The sequence below is a fragment of the Leuciscus leuciscus genome, assembly GCF_965113295.1.
Source record: "Leuciscus leuciscus genome assembly, chromosome: 2".
In the NCBI taxonomy this organism is placed as follows: Eukaryota; Metazoa; Chordata; class Actinopteri; order Cypriniformes; family Leuciscidae; genus Leuciscus; species Leuciscus leuciscus.
The window spans coordinates 23239005-23252175 of record NC_138726.1 but is presented as its reverse complement, the minus strand read 5'-3'; the positions used below and the strand labels follow the sequence as shown (position 1 = coordinate 23252175).

At 36.3% G+C, this 13171-nt stretch overlaps 1 protein-coding gene across 1 annotated transcript; it reads left to right on the top strand.

Annotated features, from left to right (window-relative positions):
• Positions 1-1253: 1253 nt before the first annotated feature.
• Positions 1254-12432, top strand: cckar (cholecystokinin A receptor). Its single transcript, XM_082162659.1, has 5 exons — positions 1254-1698; positions 1931-2182; positions 3849-4107; positions 7330-7457; positions 8641-12432. Exons 1-5 carry the CDS (start codon positions 1572-1574, stop codon positions 9216-9218), a joined length of 1344 nt encoding a protein of 447 aa, XP_082018785.1. The 5' UTR covers positions 1254-1571; the 3' UTR covers positions 9219-12432.
• Positions 12433-13171: the final 739 nt, after the last annotated feature.

Sequence of the window (13171 nt, the reverse complement as noted above, 5' to 3'; positions counted from 1 at the left end):
AACAAAGGTCTGAGGCATCAGATAGTTGTAGAATAGTTGACAAGTTCTTGCAAACCTTTTGATATTATACTATTAGCTATACACACACACACTAAAAGGGTTTAGCATGTTGTAAAAGCTAAAATAAACCATTTAAAGTCTGTTAATTTTGCAGATCTCTTTCCAAAGCTATAAAGTATCTTCCAGGCTGTTTAAATTGTGTGAGAGCATGAGTGCTTTGTCCAGTGTGAAGAGGTCAGTGAATGACAGTAAAAGGGCCCTTAAAATCTCTTTCAGGATAATCAGAATAGTAAAACAGTATCCAAGAGTACCCAAACAACTTCACTTGTAAAAGTAGTTGCTCGGTTATGTGAAAGAATAAATAGAGTTATAGCACATTTCATGACTTGTGTACAAAATAAATAAATCCATCCATCCATCCATCCATCCATCCATCCATCCATCCATCCATCTTGTGTGTGTGTGTGTGTTTGTGGTGGTCCTGGTAATGTTATGGGGACCAAATGTCCCCACAAAGATTGTAATACCAGTAATTTTTGGCCTTGTGGGGACTTTTTTGTTTGTTTGTTTAACCCCTATGAGGAAAACAGCATTTAAATCATACGAAATAGATTTTTGAAAATGTAAAAAAGGGGATAGAATGTAAAAGGGTATATAATATACAGTTTATACAGTATACAAGTCATTATGTCTATGGAAAGTCCCCATTAAACACCCATCACCGTTTATATATCACATAAATTAAAGTTTTTGGTGGCCTCCCTCAACCGTCAAACAAAACTGAATACAGTCAACACTATAATATGTGTACAAAAGAAGAAAAAAAATTGATTTGACTTTTCTTCTTATCAATAAGGTTCCAAATTATGTAATTTCTTGCGGTGTCAAAATTGAATGATTATTATTATTATATATATTTTTATAGGGTAACATCTGAGTTGCGTAACCTGAGTTGCCAGCAGAATAAGAAACACATCAAAATATTAGTTAATAACTAAAATAAATACAACAACAACAACATTATTATTATCATTATAGCCTAAGTGCAAATAAATTAGCAGTATGTGTAATTTTTATGGTTAATTTTATGTTATACAACAGTTTTAAAATTTCTCAAAAAAACATATTTTCTTTCTTTTTTTTCTTAATCCTACTTCTATGTTATTGGGTGCAACCTTATTCACGGAATGTGTCTTTTAAAAAGTGAAGGCGGGGTCAGCTGTCCTTTGGAAGGCAGCATTGATCAACAGCATTACTTCACATCACAACTCATGAGCAGCAACACTTGACGAAATACAGTCCTGGACGTACTTTAACTATCCATTTTCTTTTGTTATTTTTGTTTGTTTGTTTCTTGCTTTTGACATCTCAAAACTTTATACAGTTTTGTCTTGAATGATTGTGAATTAAGATAAAACCATGTGCTTTACTATAGAGTGCAGCACTGTGGCATTATGGCAGAGCAAATGTTGCTGTATTACTTTTACCTCCAAGAGATGAAGAGACATTCATTTGGATATATGTGAAGGAAAGCGGGAAATCATCAGAAAAAAGAAAGAAAAAAAAAAAACATGGAGACATTTACAATTCAAGATATGCTCATCAATTCCACTGATATTTATAAAATATTATGTGGATTAGGAATCGGGAATTTGTCGGAGTGTAAAAATGACAGAGACAGCACGTTGGAACCAAAAGGTAAAACAAATTACTTTAATATTTATATTTTATATAGGCCTAAATATATTTACATTTATTCATATTTTACTTTTATTGCCTTTAGTCTTTGCATTAGCGCAGGCTTTTTGTGTTGGGAAATGTGTGAACGAACCAAGACAAGTCTTATACTTGTTCAAAAGACACACAAACTGCTTGTTAAAACTTGTAAAATATGGTATTCTCATCTCGTTCTCTCGTGTTTGTTTGTCAGATATGAACCAGACTGTTCGGATCGTGCTGTATGTGTTGATCTTCCTCCTGAGCTTCATAGGGAACAGCCTCATCATCACGGTTCTGGTACGGAACCGGCGCATGCGGACGGTCACCAATCTGTTCCTGCTGTCTCTGGCCGTCAGTGATCTGATGCTGTGTGTCTTCTGCATGCCCTTCACACTCATCCCCAACCTCATGAAAGACTTCATCTTCGGCAGCGGCATGTGTAAAGTGGCCACGTACTTCATGGGTGAGTCATTTTGATATTTGTAGTTCACACTTCACTTTTTTGCAGCTTCTTCTGCCAGATAGTAAATACACTGTTAACAATATTGTTGGTTTAACTTAAAAAAGTAAGTTACATGGTTGCATTAAAAAAGTTCATTGAAATAATTTTTTTTAGTTAATACAATGAAGGAGACTTTTACAGTTACAACAATTAGTCCAATTGTAAATCAATATGGGAACTTTCTCATATAGAAGGCTTATATATTTTTTGTTTATATGTTTGTTATTGTGATGACAGTGAGTTCTACAGATTTGGATTTTTTTTTCTTTTTTTTTTATATGATGATTGATTCTCTTTGTAAATAAGGTAATTCAGATGGCAGCAGATAATTTAACATACATGCATTTCATCTTTAATCAAACTAGAAATGAGATTTTCTATTTTCTTTCCAAAAAAACTACCTGAAGGTTACATGCTGTTATATTGTAGCCTATGTATATAATAGTTCAAACAGTTTTTGCTATGGTACCAAAACTGAAATGTGAAATTTTGGTTACACTTAATTTTACAGTGTAGTTACCCATGGAAGTACTGGTAATATAATGTAACTACATGGGTTAAGGTTAGATTTAGGGGTAAGTTCAGGGTTAGTACCTAGTTATTGTAATTGGTATAATAAGTATGTACATGCGGAACAGGACTAATATTCTCTGATCTGACAAGCATCTTTGTATCTTTTGATGCTTGTCAGATCAGAGAATATTAGACATTCTCATACAGAAGTGTATCATGATACTCACACTCAAAGTAACACAGTTACTATGGTAGCACTATATTTTACAGCCCTGATAACAAAGGCATGAACTGTTAATAAACTTAAACTTAACTTAAAAAGGACATCTGATAACATTATACACAAGAGAGGCAGTCTATAAAGGGTCACTTAACAAAAGGAAATGCTTAATGTTCCAGCTGCTTTTTTCTCGCATTTTGTTTGTAAAAAATATTTATTTAGAGATTTATTATTATTCATTAAGGGATCCTAAAATCAGACCACAAACACAGTGAAGCTTGCACTAATAGAAATAAAATGCTTTTTATTATATTGTAAGCCTCAATTGTAGCAACAAGAGTTTTTTCTTTTTCCACTCTTGTGATTATAGTTTATTGGAAGGCACATCTATTTCAAATTCATATTTATGACTTGTTGAATTGTGTAACAATTCTGAAATCTATTTATAGCCAGTTGGTTGCACACTTCCAGATGTTGCAAATGTGCCATGTAAACAATTTAGTAATTAGACAATGCCACTGTCTCTGTATTTGATGCATCAGCATGTTTTATGTGTTTGTTTTGTGCTATTCTGTAATACTTGTTCATGATAAAGCTGACGCAATGTACATGCTCTGTTGTTATTACCGCGTGTATGTTAACATTGCTGTCTAATTAACTGCTTTCTTACTAGTTGCAAAGGGTGCAGTCGCAGCATTAAGTTTATTAACAGTTCATGCCTTTGTTATCAGGGCTTAGAGATAGTTTGTTATGAAGTTTTCCTGTCTGTTCCCATTTTTGTGTTTACTGTTGTTTATAGACGCATATATATCAGACCTCCTGAGAATCAGTACTTTAACAAGCCCAGATTTATTTCTGTATGTGCAACTGAGTTCTGTGTGTCCAAACACACAGGTATTTCGGTGAGCGTATCCACATTTAACCTTGTGGCCATCTCCCTGGAGCGCTATAGTGCCATCTGCAACCCCTTTAAGTCCCGTACCTGGCAGACGAAGTCCCACGCTGCAAAAGTCATCACAGCCACTTGGGTCGTGTCTTTTCTGCTCATGCTGCCTTATCCGATAGGCAGCACCCTGGTGCCTTTCATGCGCAGTAATAACAGCACAGGCAACATGTGCCGCTTGGTTTGGCCCAGTGATGTCATGCAGACCTGGTAAGATTTATTAGGACTGTGTGTGTCTTGGTATTTTTGAGGATAAGGTGTTAAAGGGATATCTCACCCAAAAATGAAAATTAGCCCATGATTTACTCACCCTCAAGCCATCCTAGTTGTATATGACATTCTTCTTTCAGACGAACACAATCAGAGTTATATTAAAAAATGTCCTGGCTCTTCCAAGCTTTATAATGCCATTGAATGGCTGTTTCTGTTTTGAAGTCCATAAAAGTGCATCTAACCATCATAAAAGTGCTCCACACTGCTCTGGGGGGGGTAATAAAGGCCTTCGGAAGTGAAGCGTTTTTGTAAGAAAAATATTCATATTTAAAACTCTATAAGTAAAATATAGCTTCTGGCCAAACGAACATATGGATTCCACTTAAAGGGTTAGTTCACCCAAAAATGAAAATTCTGTCAGTAATTACTCACCCTCATGTTGTTCCAACCCCGTATGACCTTCGTTCATCTTCGGAACACAAATTAAGATAATTTTGATTAAATCTGAGAGCTGGCTCACTCCTCCATAGGCTTCTAAAGACGTTATAACTTGCTGGCCCAGAAAATGCATTAAAGACATCGTTAATATAGTCCAAGTGACTACAGTGACTCAATCTTAAGTTTATAAAGCGACGAGAATACTTTTTTGTGCGCAAAAACAAACAAAAATAATGACTTTATTCCACTATTCATTTCCTTCTCTCTGGGCCTCGTGTTTTTTCACGTAGTGTTTTTGCGCAGCGCGTCTGTGTTGCACGTCACCACGTAGGCTCACTATTGGCCAACGCTGGTCATGTGTGTGATGCGTGGTGACGTACAACACAGACACGCTGCGCAGTTATCCTACGTGAAAAAACTCAAGGCCCAGAGAGAAGGAAATAAATAGTGGAATAAAGTCGTTATTATTTTTTTTTTTTTCGCACAAAAAGTATTCTCGTCGCTTAAGATTGAGCCACTGTAGTCACTTGGACTATATTAACGATGTCTTTAATGCATTTTCTGGGCCAGCAAGTTATAACGTCTTTAGAAGCCTATGAGGAGTGATCCAACTCTCAGATTTCATCAAAAATATCTTAATTTGTGTTCCGAAGATAAACGAAGGTCTTACGGGGTTGGAACAACATGAGGGTGAGTAATTACTGACAGAATTTTCATTTTTGGGTGAACTAACCCTTTAAGTCTAAGTTAGCCTAAAGTCTAAGCGCAACTTCTGCGAATTCTGCTGATATTTACGCTACGCCATGACACACTACGCCACTTCTGACGTCATCAGTGTTGTGCTTTAGGCGCAAGTAGACTGCGTATGGCCATTTGGCTGGGAGCTAGAATTTTACTTTGTAACATGTTAAAAATGAATATTTTTCTTACACAAACGCTTCGCTTCAGAAGGCCTTTATTAACCCCCCAGAGCTGTGCACTTTTATGATGGATGGATGCACTTTTATGGACTTCAAAACAGAAACAGCCATTCACTGCCATTATAAAATGTGGAAGAGCCAGCATATTGTTTAATATAACTCCGATTGTATTCGTCTGAAAGAAGAAAGTCATTTACACCTAGGACTTGAGGGTGAGTAAATCATGGGCTAATTTTCCTTTTTGGGTGAACTATCCCTTTAAAGGAAAAGGGACCAAAAAGAAAAATTCGGTCATAATTTATCGTCATGTTGTTCCCACCCTGTATGCTGTTATGTTTTCAGCAGCAGTTATTTACACTAAGAGTAAAAAACTTGATGATATTTATACTGAGTGTAAATAGTGGTAGATACTGTTTGCACTATGTATAAGTGCAAATAGGGACAGATGCTATTCACACAAAGTGTAAATAGAAGTAATATACAGTAATGTTTCTACTAAAGGTAAAACATAAGAGCATTGGAGTTAGTGAAAATTGCCGTTGCTAACATGATTATTTGCACTAACTGTAAAGACACGTTTTTCTGTGGAATACAAAAGAAATGTAAAAAAAACTTCATGCTGCTCTTTTATTTATTCAAGAAGTTTAGTGTGACCATGCATATTAAACCTTACAAAAAAATAAGTATACTTTTAAGTATAATTAAGTAAAGATCAAGTATATTTTTAAGTATACTTATGTAGTAAGTATACTGATATCAATGTACAAGTAGTATACTTGTACTAAGTGTACTAGTACTACTTGGAATTAATGTGGCCCACTTTTGTAGTGTGTAAAAGTATACTTTAAATGTGAATGTTGAATACACAACTAGTTTACAACTGTTTTCATTTGTACTACAACTGAACTTTTAGGTATACTGGTAGTTTATTAGTTAGAAAAGTATTTTTTAGTTTATGAAAGTTCCCTTTGAAGTATACTCTTTGTAAACTACTAGTTTAGTAGTTATATATTGCAAGTATACTTATGTTTTTTAAATATTTTTTTTAAGTGAACTTAACATCATTATTTTGTATACTTAATATAAACATTTAACTGTACTTTAACTTTTTTTTTAAGTTGCTAAACATTGCCAGCATTTTTGATAATTTTCACAAAAATTTTATGGTCCCCAGAATATTTAGTTGTATGAATTTATATCAAAAGAAAGAACAGAGACAAACTAACACAAAAAATGGTTAAAACTTGAATGTGGGTAAGTTTCATTTTAAAAGAAAAAGCTGCTTCTTCTTCATGTGCCTCATTGCTAAGATATGCATGACAAATTAAAACAATACTTGTTCTAAAATCGGCTCTGTTCATAGTCTGAAGATACAAAAATTGGAGTGTGTGCCCAATCATATAGTACCAGATTTTCATGGAAATCTGTTAACTCTGACTTCCCAAAATCTGCAGATTGGCTCTGATTTTCAGCAATAGCATCAACTTCTCCAGACTGCAAATCAGGGCAAAAGTTGTCTAGTGTATTCCAGCCTTTAAGCTCCACTAAAATTGTAAATGTGGTCCAAAAACTCTACAAACCAATGAAGATGGAAGTGAAATAGTGAATGGAAAAGAGCTGTAAGATTTTTCAAAAATTCTACTTGACCAAAAAAAACAAAAACAAAAACACTTGGAATGACTTGAGGATGAGTAAACCATTGTAATTTGGGGGTAATCTATCATGCAAATGTAAACCTAGAAATCTACCCAGCATTTGCAGTCTTAAGGTTACTTTCAGGTAAAAATAACAATACTGTGAACTGTCAACCCCATGTCTGACTTTGCAACTGACTTATCTCTCTCTCCCCTCTCTTTTTAAGGTATGTTTTTCTGTTGCTGATACTCTTTCTCGTGCCTGGGATCATAATGATGACAGCTTATGGCCTCACCTCCATCGAACTCTACAGGGGGATCAAATTTGAAATGGCTAATAGGAAGTCAAACAAAGGTATGGGAAAAAAATCATAGACTTCCTGACCTTAATATTTCAAATGTGTAATTATTGTATAAAAGCCTTTTAAATTGAGTTGATTAGCCATGAAGTCAATTTGTGGGACAACCTAGCCTGGGTTTCCCCATGCTGCCTTGTGCGCAGCGCGATTTTATTCACGCTGCTAGGCAGCCTGGATTCCATGGACTAGATTTTCGCCTCAGCGAGGGAACCAATCACAGAACGGGGAGGGAGCAGCAAGACGATGACGACGTCTATGCGACACACCGAAGCAGTTTGTTTATATCTATGGATCTAACATGGCAGCAGACGCGAAGTTACCTTTCGATGCAGCCTTAGATAGTGTTCTAAGCATGGTTCTAAGTAGTTTAGAACGCAAGTTTATTTCGTCTTCTTCCTCGTCGAATTTCTGTCGCTCTACATATGTCATCTGGTATAATTGAAACGATTGGCTATGAGCTATGTACAGGCGCATTAGATAGACATTCGTAGCGTCCAATAAACGGCTCTGGGCATTCGTAAACCACGCCTCAAATACAAGAAAATGAACATGTGGTTCCCAGACCACGTCTCAATGAGAAAGAGGTCTGACGTTAGCCAGGCTAGGGACAACCCAGAATGTGCCCTTCAATTGGAATCAGAAATATCATAAATTAGAGTTCTGAGCACCTAAACGGCCAAGTGAAGTTGTATTTAGAATGGGAAATTCGGAATTCTATGAATTCGGATATACTACTCTTTTAGCATACTGTTTTTCGCGTCCTATATAGTATGGACATAGTCTATGAGAAAAGATGTGAATTAACAATATTTTCCCACTAAAATGTTATTCTTTAAATGCTATTTTGTAAAATGGGCGGTTATGAATAATGTGCGAAAGAATTATTTTATAACTATTGAATAATTATTTACCTTGACTAGCCCTACTATGTTTTCCTTTTAGATCTATTGGCAGACATTTCTTTTGTATTCATTTATTTTAGCATGTTGAATAAGCGGAGGGTAACGTCTGCTTTTGTGACCAACGTGAAAGTGTGACTCATGTGTGTATCAATAAATGCAAACTGCGAAAATGATATGCAAATGTCGGAGATAGCTGGGAAGCTGCTTTAGGATTACAAACAGAACAGCTTTATCTTGAATCAAATAATCACGGTTTCATCCGCACTTTGCTCACTAGAGAAAGAGTTCGGCACGTCCAATCTGAAAAATGGCGACGGCGATGGCTGCTACCTCCAGCGGTCCAAGAGGAAGCGCGCCGAACCCGTGACGCTCAGCTTCAGCAACCCAAAATCCAAACTGAGAAGGGTTTGCAGCAACAGCTCCACAGCAAACCTCATGGCCAAGAAAAGGGTCATCCGCATGTTGCTGGTGATCGTGGCGCTGTTCTTCCTCTGCTGGACGCCGATCTTTGTCGCCAACGCTTGGAGAGCCTTCGACAGACGTTCGACCGATCGTCTCCTCTCAGGAGCGCCGATATCCTTCATCCACTTGCTTTCCTACACCTCTGCCTGCGTCAATCCTATAGTCTACTGTTTTATGAACAAACGCTTCAGACAGGGCATTCTGGCGACATTCACCTGCTGTAGGGATGATTTCGATGAAGTGAGCAGGAGCAGCACCCGACGGAGCGCCAGAGGAGCTGGAGGGCTGGGAACGCGGTTTGGAGGAACCGGACAGACCGACGGTAACACGCAAACCTCAGGAACGCTTACCAGGCTGACTGACACCAGTATCCGTGGCTCGGCACAAGCGTAACTGATACTCATCAAACCCTGAAAATTGCAGCGTTGGAGCCCATTTTGGTTTACCAAAGAGTTTATCTTGAGTAAAGTCAATATGATATCAAAATCGTTCAGAGCTTGGCAGGGCCGTGCACAGACATTTTGGGGGGCAGGTGCTCTAGTAAAAAAAAAAAAGGTACCTCTTTTAAAATTATTTATAAAAAGTTAAGTTTCATATTGTTGATCATCTTTTAATTAATTACACTATTTAAAACTACACCCTATAGGCCTGTTATACCAATGAACTGAAATCAGTATAAACAAATCCAAATAATGTAATGAGATTATTGTTTCTAATATAGAAATATGAAATGATACTATTATATATTAAACTAAAACCGACAGTAGATGGCAGCAAGTCGTAATAAGTGAATCATCGTCCATTTAACCAATTCGTTCAAACCGGCTGATTCATTCATGAAAGAAGCAAATGTCCACTGAGTTTATGAATGGGTCAGTGAATCATTGGCTCACCCGATTCGTTCAAAAATGGTGAATCATTCAAGAACAAAACTCCGCTGTGTGTCGCAAGGAGACGTGACTTCTCTGCGTTGTTTGTAAAAAAAATTTGTGGCAAAATAGAGGAAAAACATTCAAAGTTGACAATGTTCTGTCTAAAAATAAACGTAATGTTTATCAAACGGCTGAATATTACATTTTGCAATCGTGTTGATATTTGCGTAAATAGCACTCCTGCTTGTGTGATATTGCTTAACTATATTATGTTATAAACACAAAAATACTAGAACTCATACAAGGGCAATTGATATCTTGTATTTTGGGGGCATTTTTGTTACCAGACTGTCACCAATGAAGGCAGGACCGGGAGATGTGGATGCTGCTCGCCTGCCCTGCACAGCTTATTAAGAATAAGTTGTTGGGCACACTCTGAGAATTGATTAAGGATGGATGCCACGGGCATACATAAAATAGGGCACATATCTAGTCAGAGGCCAAAAGGGCAGGTGCTTGAGCACCACTTGGGGTCTATCAGTGCACGTGCCTGGAGCTTGGCGGTGTTTAGTAAAATGGCTGCTAGCTGAAAAGAGACTCATTGGACTGTTGATAAATGAGAGCACAAGCAATGGCTGCCAATAGCATCGAAATGCTGACAGAATCCAGTGCTTAAATTTAGTACGTCACTGTTAAACAAACAGCAGAATCAAATGGAGCAAGACTGTATAGTCCTCATTACGGCTATGCCTTATACATGTTGGGCTTTGTATAAAACACATGACTTTATAAATAAGTTTGTCCATTTGGTGCTCTAATTTTCTGGCTCACCTAGAAGACAAAGAGGAATTCCTTTGCTTTTCTTGTTATTTTACTTAATTTGTGTATGTGTGTGCGTGTGTGTGTTACAGTCAAAGCAATCATCCAGATGTTTTGAGAATAGACTAATAGTGCTTATAAATACACTACCATTCAAAAGTTGGAGGATTTTTTTTTATGTTTTTGAAATTGTGAAATATGATTACAATTTAAAAGAAGTGTTTTCTGTTTTAATTTGTTTTAAAATGTAACTTATTCCTGTGATGGCAAAGCTGAATTTTCAGCATCATTACTCCAGTCTTCAGTGTCACATGATCCTTCAGAAATCATTCTAATATGTGGATTTGCTGCTCAAGAAACATTATTATCACAGTTGAGCTGCTTAATACTTTTGTGGAAACCGTGATATTTGTTTTTTTCAGGATTCTGAACAGAAAGTGCAAAAGAACAGCATTTATATGAAACAGTTTTGTAACAGTGGATGCATCCTTTAATGCATCCTTGCTCAATAAAAGTATTAATGTCTTTTAAAATATCGTACTGTCCCCAAATATTTGAATGGTAGTATATATATCGGACATCTGAGATCAGTTTACAGATGCTTAAGAGTGTACACTGGGCTGTATTTGATATGTTGTTCATCATATCTGCTTCAATAATGACCACACATATAATTCTCTGCTTGATAAATGTATGACACATACTTACACAATCTGCAATAGCAAAACCTCTTTGGATTCATTGCCAATACCATGCAAAAATGTGTAAACTCTGTACAAAATGTACCAGCTTGTGTCTATAGGTAGATGTGTAGCATTAACCATTTTCTTCTAGGAAAGTACACAGGCATGTCTTTATCTTGTGTTAGCAAAGCTGTACTGTTTGTACACTGTGACATAGAGTCTGTCCTTATCATTGCATGAGACTTTTAACACCTGTTGTGCACTTCAAAGGACCTACTCAAGGCTGCTTCTGACATCTGGGATATTTTCCCCAGGACACATGGTCATTGACTATATTTGTTTATAATATTTGTATATGCCAAAACTCACATTTTTAATTTCATCTCTCAATGAAATAAACAATTATCTCTTCCTTTAATAGCATACTCATCAGCCAAGATGTAATAACGCACGTTCGCATGGTCCCCGATACTGGCAACACATTGTATACTCACTGACATTGACACATTAAACCGTGTAAAGTCTTAATCGTCTGTCGGATGTCTATATACCAGGAAATTGAACCACCCAAAATAATAAACATCTGTTTATTAAAGGAAACATTTCAAAACCCTGAGGAGATTTACATATGCCAGTGCACATATCAACTAATAATGAATATTTTAGGAGTGCTTTGTATGAAATGCAACCTGGGGGTCAGACCAGAATTTTCCTATTATTTCAGTTGCGTCACTGTATTCTTGTGAAGTGCAAATATTATAAAACTTTTTTCATCGTTTCCATTGTTTTATCAGACAGAATGTAGGAAGTCAATAATTTTGAAAGCCATTGACAATAAATAGCTAATGGGATGCTCTCGTATATACTGTACTATGATATGGTTTACATCAGCAGCATATGGTGGACATATATTTTACACACATAAAATAAGATATTTTAAAATATGTCTCAGTGTTTATACAGTGTTAGAACAACTATAATAATATGGACAAAAACAGATGAATCGTTCTTTAAAATATTATTTTGGGCCTTATTAAATGATGACAGAACTTTTGGGTGAACTATCCTTTTAGGGAGCAAAACAATGGCAAATATGCAAGTTTAATCCCGGACTACAAATAACTTTGTGAGTTCAGGCTTGCTTTATCTAATCTATCAGCTATTATGGATGTAAAGAAGTCTGCGAAATGACATAACACAGAGTGACCCAATAAAAACATTTGTGTGGCTAAATGGAAGTGTTGTTGGCTGGCAGTGTGGTGCTAACTATTCAAGAGCTTTGACAAATCGTCCCCTTGGAATTATAAGGTTCTTTTAGTAAGGAAAATTTAGTTATTCACATATTCTTATTCTGTGACCACTTCTTTACATTATGTGATGTTGTTTTTTAAGTTGTGTACATTTTGGAACTTTTTATTGAGAAAATAAAAAGGTTCTTTCTACACAGTCGAATGGAATGCAAAAACTTTAAAGCTCAATATCTCAAAACTGCTCAGAACGCAGATAGAACCTTATAATTCCAAGGGGACGAAATTGAGAAATCTTTTCCAATGCAGCACAACAACTTAAAAAAAAAATTAGGCTTAAAATAATTTAAAGATGTTTTTTAGTATGCTTTAGTAAGTATAAAGTTATCAGAAAGCCTGTTAAGGGTCTTTTAAAGAGGTCATGAAATGAGAAATCAATATTTCCTTGATCTGTCATTGTACTATAAAAATATCGTGTACGTTTCGGAAATCAAAACTTTTTTTTTTCTCTTTTTTTTAAACCAAGCTGCCAAAACGACTCGTTTCTGATTTTGCCTCAGTATGACGTCATAGTGCGACGAAAGACCGCCTCTGCAGAAGATCAACGCCTACTTCTACATCATTGCCTCTTTAGCCCCGCCCACTGATTCACGTAGTACGAGAGACGCAATGATCCATTTCAGGGGTGGCCAACATTACGATTTAAAATCAGTTAGAGCTAGACA

What these genes read in the sequence shown, in the direction of transcription:
- cckar (XM_082162659.1), top strand. Translation starts at nt 1,572, where the DNA reads ATGGAGACATTTACAATTCAAGATATGCTCATCAATTCCACTGATATT. An exon ending in CAGCACGTTGGAACCAAAAG is followed by an intron (nt 1,699 to 1,930) that starts GTAAAACAAATT and finishes TTTGTTTGTCAG; the next exon opens with ATATGAACCAGACTGTTCGG. An exon ending in AGTGATGTCATGCAGACCTG is followed by an intron (nt 4,108 to 7,329) that starts GTAAGATTTATT and finishes TCTCTTTTTAAG; the next exon opens with GTATGTTTTTCTGTTGCTGA.